The sequence below is a fragment of the Podarcis liolepis genome (genome assembly GCF_965112155.1).
Source record: "Podarcis liolepis genome assembly, chromosome: 2".
Classification (NCBI taxonomy): Eukaryota; Metazoa; Chordata; class Lepidosauria; order Squamata; family Lacertidae; genus Podarcis; species Podarcis liolepis.
This window is the reverse complement of record NC_139555.1, coordinates 37,016,367-37,030,174: the sequence shown is the minus strand read 5'-3', so window position 1 is coordinate 37,030,174 and position 13,808 is coordinate 37,016,367. Positions and strand designations below refer to the sequence as shown.

The window sequence follows — 13,808 nt, the reverse complement described above, 5'->3', positions numbered from 1 at the left end:
TCACCCTGAATGAGGAGCAGGTGAAAATCTACTTCCAAGTGTCACATAAGGCCTGGAAAACCGGTTTCCATGTTTTCCTAAACGTTTGGCTGAAACTCATGTGAGATGTGTCCTCCTAATTCATATGTGGGCCATGCACCTCACTTTGAAATCATGGCTTTGGGAATGATGCACTGCAGTGGCCAAACATGGCGTGCCATTGCATCTGTGGGCACGGGGACAGGTTGGAGCCCTCATACAGAGGAATTTCACAAGTATATCTCCTTAGCTAACATATGAATCAATATTAGAGTGATTAGCATGGAGTCTCTCAACACTTCACATTCCACTACTCATTATATTTCATTTAACAGCTATTCTCTTTTACCTTATAGGTCTTCCAAACACTTTTGTATTTTCTTCGCACCTCCTCAGTCCTTCTTCGTTAATAGAGAGAACCTAAACATACACACACAAAAATGAGAAACAAGGATACTGCAGAGATGCTCTAGCAGAATAGCCATGGCGAAAATCGGGACAAAGAGAACTGCTTCTATCATCTCTGTTTTACCTTTGAAAGGAGATAATAATCCCGTTCCTGCTTTCCCAATTCACTGGTTCTACAGACTTTTCTGATGTTCCCCTAACTTAATTTCTGCATTATGTTTCTGCTTTACCTTTGTCAGCAATAATAGAAAAAGCTACCCATCCTCATGTTTGGAAGTCTCAGAAACTGAACTGAGCCCCCCCCCCCCAATGTGGTAGGAATGTGAGGTAGGGGTGTGGGGGAGAGAGACTGGAGTAAGTATACAATTAAAAAAGACTTTAGAATATGAAATTCCTCTGGATAATGGAAGGCCTGGGCTAGGTGGGAGCAGCCAGAATTCTATATGCAGGGAAACTGGAGTTCTTGGTTATTTTATTCTAACAAAATGTGCTAGTTTGCCAATAATGTAACCCCCCTGCCCACCTCATTAGTCCATTCTTGAATAGGTTACGTTATTGACAAAGAACAGGTATTTAATATTGTGGCAAGCTGGATTGATTGCATTAATATTCCACATTTTCTCCAAGGAGCTCAAAGTGACATACGTAGTTCTCCCCTCCTCTTTTAATCAAACAAGCTAAAACTGCTGCATGATAAAAAGTTGCAAGAGCTGGCCCAGGGAAAAACTACAGACCAAACTCCATAACCTTTTTGTCTGGCTATACCACAGGATGTTATGGGGCGAGGTAATATAGAGGACTGTTCTACTTCGCAGTGGGGAAATCATCTTATCATCTTTTTGCAAATCCCCATATACACACTAGAAACCTGGCAAATGGGAAACAAGCTGGCTTAGAAACTCTCCCCTAATGTGCTTCTTTTCCCCCTTTGCATGCTGACATTTTTATTTTTAAAATGGGAACATTAAAAAAAAAAAACCCACCACCTACAACCGGAGGTAATGCAAGCCACTCTATGACCTCAGGATTCCACCACCTCACCTTCCTGCATATGTAAACCACAAAGTAAGACAACTCCACCCAACCCACAAAGAACAAAACAAAACTTCTGATATTCTGGCAGAACAGTGTGAAAAATGAACACAGATTGACGAGGCCAGCCACAGTGTGCTCATCTTTCTAATGCGAAGCAGAGCTATAAAACAGGAACATTGTGTTCACTACCAAAACACATGGCATCAAAGGCACTTACATAGCGAAGCAAGGCTTCTTCCCCGAGAGCTCGCACCAAGCCTTTGGTGTCCATCTGGCCAAGTCTCAGCACATACAGTGGACGCCCATCTGAACAAAAAAGAACAGCGGCAACTGTGGTTTTGCAAGGGCAACCAGAATGATCAGGGTTTGCTTGGCAACTTTAGTTTCTATGAAAGCAACTGATGCTCCTTGGCTGCAAAGGAAATCTGAACTTTGGCACAGCTTAACTCCACCACCTCATTAGGAACTTGTATTAGCAAGAATCCTGGGGTGAAGGAGAGGGAGAAACACACTTTGTATGTTCTCATTAACGTTGTAAGAAACAGGACAATGCTGGCAACTTGGCACAAAGCTATAAAAAATTAGGCTGCAGGACCAATTTAATGTATTGGTCAATATTATCTGAATAATTGCAGTTTCAGGCAGAACTGCCTTAGGAAAGCTCAACATTCCTACAGTCTGAGCTATTAATGGAATGCAGCTAGATGAAAACCTAAAACTATTCTTTAACCCAAAGTGTGTGGCTTTGAGGATTGAATAAAATCTTTTATAAGTTTGTGAGAAAATTGTAGAAGCTTTAGTACTTGAAAGCAGAATACTTGGCATACACAAAAAAAGACAAAAGTTGCTGTGAGCCCCTTTAAAAGTTTAGGTATTTCACTTAAAGCACAACTTGATGCAGTAAAGCGTTATTATTCCCCCCCCCCCCCATGAAGGGCAGTTTTTTAATTTAAAAAATCAAGCTGAATTTCTCAGAATACATTATTGCCAGCTTTTATTCTTTGAAGCACAGCTTTCAGGGGCCGAGTAATTTTAACAGTGGCAATATTTTGTTTAAAACACTATCTTTAGAAGCAGAGATAACAAACACATCTCCTCGCTTGTTCCAACAAATGCACACTGTGTGTGTCTTTTGGACCACGTTTCTGAAAACTATGCTTTCATGACTTCAATCCTGCCCGAATGATGCTTGAAAACAGCATAGTGTTTCAGAAGCATTTTGTTCCTACCTCTGCAGGAATGTTCAAGGGACATTTAAAAAATCTACAGAGAACCTTTCCTATGGCCCCTTTTGCTACACATACCAGCCAAAGTGAATAATGGGCTAACAACCTATGCTTACATAGGGCAGCAGGGCTACTCTACCTTTGTCATGGTGGTGCCAGCCTCCAGCATAGTAATCCTGAAGTACTTGAGGAGGGTTCCAAGTCTCCAGAATGTAGTCCACCTGGTGCTGCTTACGCCACGTTAGGGACTGGCACATGATCTCTCTGGCTTTGTCAATGTTGAAATCTCTCGCACGCAGGAATCGTAAGATATGCTCATCTTTTGGGATCTGCAAACATCAGCAAAAGGGGGCTGAAAGTTACAAACCAGCTGATTCCAAAGTTATCTAAACGGTGGAGGTGAATTTTATTTGCTACTGAGCAATATCCATTTTACACCCTCAGAGCAGAAAACTGGGGCAGCTGCCTTGATTAGATTTAAATATACTCTGCATAAATAACTTGTTCTAGTATTTGCATTAATGTTTACACCCAGCTTTTGAGGCAAATTGCCAACCCAAGGTGGCTTATGGCATCTTTGATAAAACAATAGTGTTATGTATTGCATGCTCTTTAGATGGTGCACATGAGTCAAAAGGAAGTTTCTCTTAGATGAGGCCGTCCCCATCCCTTTCACTCACGGAGAACCAGGAAGACACCAGCAGTAGAGAACTAAAGAAGAAAAATAGCTATTGCCCACAAATGCAGGTTATAGCAGAGCTTTCCAAACTTTTCATGTTGGTAACACACCTTTTAGACATGCATCATTTCGTGACACAGCAATTCAGTTTTACTAGCAAACCAGAGGTTAAAGCAATCCCTTTCCCTGGGAGGAGCACGAGGAGTGTTCATGCGACACACCTACACACTGCAGCCGACACACTAATGGGTCACGACACACAGATTGGAAAGCTCTTGGTTACAGTATCTCCACTTAGGTCTTTACATCATGGTTGCAGAGATACAAGCATCAAGAGAACAGCAAAGAAAACTACTGAAGCCCTCTCTACAAATTCCATGAAATTTGGATAAGAAAAGACGGAGAAAGCAGAAAATAGTAAAATGGGGTATTGGTATGTTTTCTGCTATAGTATAGCTGTTAGACTTTTAGCAATTAATAAAAGAGACTCGTATTCACACACACACACACACACACACACACACACACACAAATAGGATTAAAAATCTGAATGAGATTCCCAATAGCACTTGTCAGTTTACCCCCTTTTGTGGACAATGACCACAGCACAGCACACTTTGCCATTCACAGCATTGCTGTTCATGTGCCCCAAGAGGGGAAAAAGCAAGCTGGGAAGTTTTTGAACACTTTGTAAGAAAGTTGTTTGTTATTCCTTTGCTCTATCTGTGTTAAACTATAACTGACTTACAATGCCATCCTGAAAAACAGTACTTTATGCCACTTTCAAGCAGACCAGAGTGAAAACGTGTGTTAAAGAGATGAACAGCTAGAGCAGGGTGTGAGAAAATAGCAAATCAAAGCTGTGAGGAGATTTTTGTTCCCCCCCCAAAAAATCAGATGGAAATGTCATCGTTCTTTAGTTTAATCCACAGAAAAATGGGTACAATCAGGCAAGACATTTAAGAGACGAGAAGGGAAATGGCAAACACTCAAGGGTTTTGCAGTGAACTGGATAACAGTGTTAAGCCGGGATACATCTGCAGTGAAGATCAAGCCACTAAGTAAATATTGGGAAAGTAATTAAGGAGATTTTGGTTGTATGGCAGATAGCATAAAAATAAGCAGGTTTGAAAGAAAGAGCACTAGTACTTACAAATCTGTTGGAACAAAATACAGCCCAGATTTTGAAAATATAATCAACTTTTGGCCTCTGCATGAAAATTACTTAAGAGTGGTGAGAGGTAATGCTTGAAGCATCCTTTTTTTTTTTTTACTGCTAATGGAGCCAAATAAAATCAGACATTCTAGATGCTAATATGACATAATCATGATTTAAAAGTGATTTAAACTGAGCTTCTGCCCTATAGCTCCGAAGATAATATTAGGCTAGAGAAAATGACCATGTCTAAATCTTGGATGGAAACTGGAAGCTGTAGGAGTGAACAAGCTGACTTATGATAGAAGGAAAGTGCAAGAAAGAAACTTAAGGAAACACAAAAAACACAGGCCAGTGTGAATAAACCACCACATTGGGGAGCAGAGGGGCAAAGAAACTTTGCAAGCTGGTGAGGCGGGGGGGGGGGGATGCTACATTGATTTTGAAAACAAATGATGGAAAGTTAGAATGAACCACAATCCATTTTAAGTAGCACATCTACACCAAGAGATCAGGGCACAATGTGGCTTCTAATGTAGAGCTGGAAGCTTTGGATTCAAGTTGAGTTTAGGTACTTACTATGTGGGACGCTCCCTTCAAACCTAGGGTAGCTTTGTGTGCTATACAGCAACAAATACATATTTACCACTAGTGGGGTACATTCCTTGAGCAGCCACAGCTATTCACAATTCGCTGGATCACGTTGTGCCCATCTCTTTCCTATGCGAAGTTTTCTCCCTAAACTTCAGACTTAGAACTGAAGCAAGCTAACTTTTATTTTAAATAGCTTAGTCTTGAAGTACTGGCTGTGGAAGGCGGGGAGAACAAAACAGGAAATTGGAATTTGGCTGTTGCGGTATTGCAGGAAAGATGTATTTGCATGTCCAACTGGCCTTTAGCTTTTATGCTAGTCATATAATCTCAGTGCAACATTCCATGAATTACAGACCACCTGCCCAAGTGTGCAGTCTTGCATGCTTTCAAACTATCTATGCTGTGAGAAAGGCATGGCAGTGGTTAACGGAGGAATGTCGTTAACAGGAGCCTCCTTGCAAGGAACTAAATCAATCTCCAAGCAGGACACAGTAAAACTGGTTGATTTGTTGACATTTCAATTTTATGCTTCTACAATACGTAACCTTTAGCATATATGAAAGGATATCTAGGCTACCAAGCCAAAGCTTTGTTTTCTTTAAGTATAAAAGCATCTGGTCTCTGCACTCTGGGAAGTAGATTTAAAGATTAGACTTTACAGCACACAGAAAAACTAAAAGGTACCAGGTTCAAACTAGTTCAAGGCCATCTTACATAAAAATGTCCATTCCCTTGGATGGATTATTGACATGCTGCCAGACCATCTTGCATGCTGTGCACTTTTCCGATGAACGGGAAGTCAAGCACGCAGACAGATACTTACTTTGCCTTTGTGCGTTTCCTGGAGCCACTGCCGAAGCCTGATGAGGCAGCTTTCCTGAAGTGGTGTTAAATCTCCTAAATACCTCTTGATGTAGTCTGCATCCAGCTTGTCTGAAACCATTATTTACACAAATGCTATTAGAATCAATGATTGCTGGATCAATTAACAAATGGCTTTCAGTATACATTCTTCAAGTTGAAGCTCTGGCTTGTCCTTTTGCAGAGCAAGCTGCCATTTTTAATACATAGTTTGAAAAGAATGAAATGCTACTAGCTGAGCTGTTTTTCTTCCACCAGCTCCAGCTAGGCATCACCCTAGTCAATAATGGGTGCCTTTCCCTCACTCAAAGTCTCTGTTAATAAAATGCAACCTACAGATTTTATATCTGAAAACATACAGTTGTTTGTGCTATTTATGTTGTGCGGCCAAAATCATGAAGTTTGGCTACAGAAATTGAAGACATTCAGCACAGAAATAGAGATCCACCAACTCCTTGCTTAAACTATAGCTGTTATATTAATGGAGACACACAAAATAACCCCAAAAGGCAGACAGGGCAGGCAAACAACGCACCATCGGGTGTTCCAGCTGTGGGCTCTGATGCATTGTTGCAATTGTTGATTTCCTTAGGGCTGAGTCCCTCCTTGGTGGTAGTTTCAGGTATGTTGATTGGAGGGGACAGTGGCCGCCTTACGTGAGATGCACCACGTTCAAACGTAAATTTAGCCGGGGGACTCCAACGAGGAATATAATTAATTCCCTCCTCTTCTAGCTGATTCAAGTAGTACTCGATGATTTCTTTGCCCTTTGAAAACAAGGCAATTCTTTAGTCAATGCACTTCTCTTTGGGCATAGGTTTTCAGAGAAAATTGCACTATTAGTTCTTCCTTATGTAAAACAAGATGTAATCTAAGAAAGTGAGAGCCCTACTACATGCTTCTACATTTCAGCATCACCCACCCCCCAAGAGCATGAACTAGTTTAGAAAAGAATGAACCTATTTCCATGGTACTCAAAAGATACACCAGCTCAAAAGTCACAAGGAGACCTAAGGCAATGCATTTGCCCACGACTCCTTTTTGGCCAGGCATGGATACAGTTGGTCTGGGAAGCATGGAGCTCCCACTTTTGACGAAGGCAACTGAACATCTCTACATACAGGTTAAAGCCTGGGCACAATAAGCTAGGCAACCTCCTATTTTTGACAAGTTGTTTTATTCTTGTGGGGAAACTTCTTCTAAAGTCGCATGCTGTTTGGCACAGTATGATTTAAAGTACTGCCAATCCAAGCCATGCTTGCAGTTGGGCAACTGCCTCTAGGGAGATAACAAAACAAAACAGTATCTTTATTTACAAAGAGTTTAAGCACCTATGACGCATTCCAGGAACCGCATAATCAATTGTCAAATCACAAAGTCAGTGCACACGCAGGCTCCTCTATTTGCAACAAGAGCAGATTAATCAATATTGTCTAAATAAGAATGCACCATTCATAGAGGACAAGAGCAGCCACCAATAAAGCCGAACCTGGCCGGACAAATCCCAAATGGGCTCAAAATAACTCCAGCTGCAATATTGAGAGCCAGCAGGCCAAGGAGTTGCAAACTGGAAAGCTCACCTTTTTAATATTGCTGGTGTATTGTTTCATGGCAATCTTTTCTACTGTGCTTTCAAATCCAAAGAAAGATTTAATATCAAGGCTTGCAGACTGCTCAAAACATGTCCAGTCTTCATTGTCTGGATGCACCTGGGTTGTTGAGAAACAAAAGGTTGGCACATAGTGTGAGAAATCTGTTCAAGTATCACAAGAGATTCTGAAGTACAGCATACAATGTTCTTTTTTAGTGCAGCCAACTGGCGTGCTCACCAATGCACAACACAACTAAGCTTTAGTTTAAAGCTGCACCACTATGTAATGTAAACCACAGTGGCTTAAGACTGCCAATGTACTTTGGTCAAGGACTTAGGTTTTAAAATACTAATCGACCTAAGTGGGCTCTGTAAAGCTCATGTTTATGAGTTTTCAGTTCTCTTGGTTTTTAGTCCCATTTCAAGATCCAAAAAGGCAAGACACATGTGTAATCCCTGCATTGCAGCAGAACTATTCCAAGTATTCACATTCAAGTTATTGGTGCAACTCTTTGCTAGTTTCTCAGCATGGCTTCCACCATCACAGAAGTCAACTTTTCTCAATTCCTGTCACAAATCACACAAGTCATCCTGAAAACTGCCACAGAGAAAGGAATTGCTGTGTATTGTCTAACTCAAGGCATAAGGAATTTAACAGCCTGTTCCTGTGCAGACGTAGGCATTCCTACATTCACTGGAGTTTATTAATTAGGCTAATATAACTCTGCATATGGCAAGGCTGAAAGCAGAGATCTGGCACATTTAACTTGGGCAGGCAATTCCTGTACTTTGCTAAATTAATTCTACTTGGAAAATTATGACTGATTATGGTGGATGCCTTCAAAGTAATTCTAGAGGAATATTAAATGCTTGGAATTAGCAGCCAGAATTTAAATTGGGTTTTAGTATTCAAAATGCCACACACTACTCCTATTTCTTCTTAGCAGCTAAGAGCTTTTATGGCTGCTGCGATGTTGTCACCTCTCTGAAGAGAAGCAGCAGCCTAAAACCCCCTTATCATTGAAGAAATTGAATTGCTAGCTCTAGATTTTTCAGCTCTTTAAAAGAAAAAGAAGGGGGAAAAGCAGACAGTGAGCATAGGCTTGATTTATATGCCTATTTCCCCTGGTATTTAGATTTTCCTGTTGGCAAGAATGTGGAAACTTATGCATGCAACAGAGTTCTTTACCTTGCTTTGATTGTCTGCTTTTCCTAAAAAATTAAATCATGGCTGTCTGCAAGTTTAAAAGACACTGGGACAAGAACTTGTCAGCTCACCTGCATCATATCCTATGCCCTGGCACTACATACTATCAAGTAGGAGTCTGAACACCTGCTAGCACCCGTGCAGACTTAAATCAGAATGAAAATGAAGTGTTCTGAACACATGCCAGTCCTAACATATTCAATATGTTTGTGCTGCCTGAGCACAGAATGTTAAATATGACTAGATCTGATATTTCAGTTTTGTGGGATTCCGTCCAAAACAAGAAAATTCCCAAAAGCCGTTACAAGTTACCCAGCTTAAAAATGCCAGCAAAATATGTGCAGCATTAAACTTTCTTATTGAAGGAAAAATCAAAGTGCAAACCTCCACTGAAGGCCCCCAAAGGCTTAAACCACACCAACCTGCCAAGACTCACCGTGTAACAGCAGTGTTCATTAATGACAACCCTATTTGAGAAAGTCTCATTGTGGGCCTCTATGTGCAAAGTGCGGTCTCTTCTGTTCAGTGAGTTCTTCTGGATGAAGTAAACATAATCAACCCCTGCAATCTGAGAGAAGGGAAGAGGCAAAGTTAAACTGGAGTAGCAGCAGCCTTGCAGACAGCTATCCAGGCCCATCTATTCAGGCCAACCATTGTTATGCAGCTACCTTTTTCAGGAGCCGTGGTGCATCTACGTCCAGTTTACAGCGCCTTTCAATTATGTGGATGGCCTTGTCCTCGCTCTTGAATTCGTTCACAGTATCACTGCCTACAAACATGGGAATGAGGGGGCACGTAGGAAACCTTTTCTCGTAAGCCTGTAAAAGAAAGGAAGAACAAATGTCAAAGCTCCATTACAAGACTCTCCAGATAGCATTGTAATATATCTGAGTTAAAGCTGATCACGACCCGTTGCATTTTCTTCAAGTTGTTAAAATAATTAAAGGATGATGATTTGTGCATTTCAAGTATCTACCAACAACAGTATGTGGCACTGGCAGGCTCGGAGTCTAATTTTCACTCCTTGTGAAAGCTCTCCAGGCGACTCTCGAAAGTACTTCCCCAGAGGCTAGTAAAGACTTTCAAGGTCTGTTCCTTGCAATAATAGCTCTCCCCAAGCACAATAGCTACATTCATGTAATGACTGCAATGTGCCATTACCAGACTATACTTGTGCCTAAGAACTTAATGCCTTTTATTAAGTTACTCACACAGCAATGTCCTCAGTTCAGCTAAACAAAGAACATGGTCACAGCATCCATAAACCTTTGAATCGCCCCCAAAATGGTACTGCATTTCAAGGAAAAAACCAGAAAACTCCAAAAGACAAGCTCCACGGGTTGGAATCCCTGAACACAGACTGACAAACTGTTTTGCATTCCCTATTCTCAGGGCCTCACTTTAAGCAGAGAGAACAGTTGTGTTGTGTACATGTATCCAATATTATTCTCCCATAATGCCCAATTACAGAATCAGGGCTTTTTTCTGTCCCATTTTACTTTATTTCACAGTGGACTGTTTCATGGAGATGTCACGAGAAGAGATGGGGATTCTATGGGCTGGAAGAACAAACATGCAGCTGAAAACAACAGGGAAGGTGGCTGAATTGTTAAACTGATACCCTTTCCCATCTCTCATGGCAACATATTTACTCAAGAGAAACATGCATTCACCCTAAAGGAATTGATCTGAGAGAGGAATAAGGAAGTAGAAGCATTACTACCATTGCCTGTAAGGGAAATAGACTCTTAAAATGGCAGCCTGGCTAGAATGGCCAGACTAGGGACCCAGCTGCAACAGCAGCGGCATGCAGGCATGATGTCCAGGGCACAGATTGATTTAGGCCTAGTTCTGACTTAGTTGGTTAAACAGTGTCCAGTTTGTACTGCTTCAGACTGCAGGTGGATGCTCATGTGTGTGTGTGTGTGTGTGTGTGTGTGTGTGCGCGCACACACACACAAAAAAAACCTCCTGCACCTCTCTCTTCATATGCAAAGCTATAAGTCCATGAGAAAGGTTGAAAGCCTAGCACACAAAGCCCACCCAGCTAAGACACTAGTATTCAGCTGGGAGGAGTATTCAATCGTGAGAAGCCTACCAGCCATCTGAAGTGGCACAGCCCAGACACAGGTTTACCACAACAGCAACAAACTGAAGGTCACACTCAAATGAATTCTTAAATGCAGAAGTGAAATCCTTGCTCTTCTCCACTTCTGCAAGTAAAGAGTCTCTGCTGCACTGAACCACATCAGTCTCTTGATCTCTCTCAAGCACATGCCAATTTCTTCATTTCTCATCAAAACTGGATGGGTTTATTTACAGGGGTGGGGAACCTCCAGCCTGCAGGCCTTATTAGGCCCACCAGGCCTCCCCTTTTGGCCCAAGAGGCCATTTCTGACAGGACACACCCAGCTGCTCTATACTTCATGTTGTATGATGTCAAAAACAGCAAGTAAAAACCTGACTTGGCTCAAAGGGGCCTATGAAGTGCTTTTCAAAGTGCTGTGTGAAATAACACTTTGAAGCGGGCTTTTGAAGACACAACAATCAACTGTGGTCCATAGCTTGTGGTTTGTCTTGGGCTTAAGACAAAATGTTAAACCAAACCAAGATTTAGCACAGCAGCAAAGTGGTTGCCATCTCCTCTCCTGGAACCTGCGCAGTTGCTTCTTCATGCTAGGCTGTGCTATACAGCTATAGTGCAAGTGCTGGCTGGCTGGTGCTGATGGAAATTGTAGTCCAAAAGGAGGAGGACACCAAGCTGGTGAAAGCTGGCCTAAACTGATTCAATGTCACCACAAAGCACTCAGCATTAAGGAAAGTTTTTCCGTGCAAATGAGGAACCGGTCTGATCATTCATCAAATATCAATATTTACACTCTTCTCTACTGAACACAGGCATTTCATTTTCACCTGATATTAGCCATGAGCATAAAATCAACACCCTGCCCACCAGGACTGAGAAACGGTTATTTTCTATAACTTGCCCAAGTTATGTAGCTTCATGGAATTAAATAACATCGTAGAATTAAGTAACTCTATGAAGTTACTTATTATGTAAAAAAACCTGCTAACTCAGTCCAAGGTGTCAGTTACTGAAAATGCTCAGCTTTTCTGCTCCCAAATTTAACAGAGAAATTGGGGGGGGGGGAGAGAGAGAATAATGGTATTCCAAGACCAAGCATAACTCTGGGCCAACTTATATAGTCAGTAGAAACAGGTGGGAATGCTTTCCTTGAGCTGTACCAGTGAAGGAGGGCAGCTGAATGTTGGAATGCTCTGCAGTGCACACATCACACACACAAACAAACACACATGCTGGGGGAGGGGAGTGAAGCACATGCCATAGAAAAACAGCATGTGCAGAAAGTTCATTTGGTGGAGAACATTCAAATATGAAGTACACCCAAAGCCATCATAAACTTGCAGCCTTGACGCAATGCAGTCCACAAAAAGCATTCTGCCAACTGGATAGCCTCTATTTCTATCTGCATGTTACATGGCAAAATAGTGCAAAACTGGAGGTGTGAACTTGGTTTGAACTGCTTTAATCTGGCAGTTCATCAAGACTGCCTACATACGGAGTCATCTGGTTCAATGGATATTGTGAGTTTGACTATGAGATTTGAGTTCAAATCCTTACTCTGTCATAAATTCACTTAGGAGGCTTTTGACAAATCACTGTTTCCCAACATACAGATGAGTTGTTGAAAGTCTAATGCTGCTTCCATATCAAATCCACTTCCACGGCAATGATCTGTCTCCAGATTCTGCAGTACTTTGTATGACTATGTTGTCTTCAGCCATCTAAATACAGTGGTACCTCAGGTTAAGTACTTAATTCGTTCCGGAGGTCCGTACTTAACCTGAAACTGTTCTTAACCTGAAGCACCACTTTAGCTAATGGGGCCTCCTGCTGCTGCTGCACCGCCGCTGCACAATTTCTGTTCTCATCCTGAAGCAAAGTTCTTAACCTGAGGTAATATTTCTGGGTTAGCAGAGTCTGTAACCTGAAGCATATGTAACCCGAGGTACCACTGTAACTGTCTCAACTTATATAACACTCTCCAAATGCTTGATGAATCCACCCCAATGCCTTAACAAAATCCTGCATTCACATTGTGATATACCAAATGTCATGATGGCCCCGCTACACATACCATAAAAAAATATCATTTTAACAGTATTTTTCTTTCAAGACACCAAGGAGGCTGTTTGTGCACCCATTTAAGTCACCTTAATTTTGGCAGGAGCAATGAGTTTCCAAATATCGCCCAAAATAGGTAAGCTCAGACAATCAAGCACCATGATTTGGAAACAAATTCTGCTTCTGAACAGGATTACAAGAGAAATAAGCTCCCCGGCAGAATCTACTTACATAATGTATTTTGCATTATTTCCACATAGAGCCTAACTGCTGCTCTTGCTTGCACTCAACATTCCTGTGAATCAGTATCTGAAGGAAGCTTATTAAATTCATTTAAATGTTGCTTTTTCTGTGCCCTTACCATTCACTCTTAAAATCCTAGGTTCTAGGATTATAGTGCTGATCACATTTTGTCCAGTGCCCCAAATGTAGCTGGAAAGCAGAATCAAATGCTATTATAGTTTGTATTTAAAAAGGAAATGGCATCTTTTTTCAAAGCTGGCTTTGAACCTCTGAAGGTGCAAAGCACATGAATATCCCACCATACTTATTATGTGACTCAAAAGGAAGCAGCTGGATTATGAAAAGAACAAAACTAGAGCACTACAACAAGACTGGGCAGGTAAACTAAATACATTGTAGAGCATGAGGAATTTAGGAGACCAAATGCTTTCTCTTACTCTCAGCTTAAAGGAATTGTGCATGAAGAGTAAGCACAATGTGTACGAATGACTGTAATTATAATTGTGCAAAGAATTCATTCTAGTTCAGAAGACCGGAGCAAGTGAGCCTAAGCTTGGATATGAAAATGGTAACATATTTTTGGCTTTCACAATTCAAAAATATATATTGAAATATGTGGTCTTGCAACAAGCTGATGCCTCAA

The 13,808-nt window shown here is 41.3% G+C and overlaps 1 protein-coding gene and 1 long non-coding RNA gene across 4 annotated transcripts in view; one reads left to right on the top strand and one right to left on the bottom strand.

The window, feature by feature from the left end:
- LOC310699599 overlaps positions 1–688 on the top strand; it is a 46,902-nt gene extending 46,214 nt beyond the window's left edge. Inside the window, exon 5 of the long non-coding RNA XR_014522140.1 lies at positions 375–688. This is a non-coding gene — a long non-coding RNA (uncharacterized lncRNA). The remainder of the gene's footprint in view (positions 1–374) is intronic.
- The window catches only part of SEC14L1 (SEC14 like lipid binding 1), a 60,894-nt gene that overhangs the window by 9,622 nt on the left and 37,464 nt on the right, over positions 1–13,808 (bottom strand). For all 3 annotated transcript variants that reach the window (XM_083487543.1, XM_083487544.1, XM_083487542.1), the window contains 8 exons: positions 9,444–9,593; positions 9,212–9,343; positions 7,558–7,686; positions 6,513–6,744; positions 5,940–6,049; positions 2,827–3,016; positions 1,679–1,767; positions 368–438 (listed from right to left, as the gene is read on the bottom strand). In XM_083487543.1, the coding sequence (XP_083343669.1) occupies positions 368–438; positions 1,679–1,767; positions 2,827–3,016; positions 5,940–6,049; positions 6,513–6,744; positions 7,558–7,686; positions 9,212–9,343; positions 9,444–9,593 (1,103 nt within the window). The remainder of the gene's footprint in view (positions 1–367; positions 439–1,678; positions 1,768–2,826; positions 3,017–5,939; positions 6,050–6,512; positions 6,745–7,557; positions 7,687–9,211; positions 9,344–9,443; positions 9,594–13,808) is intronic.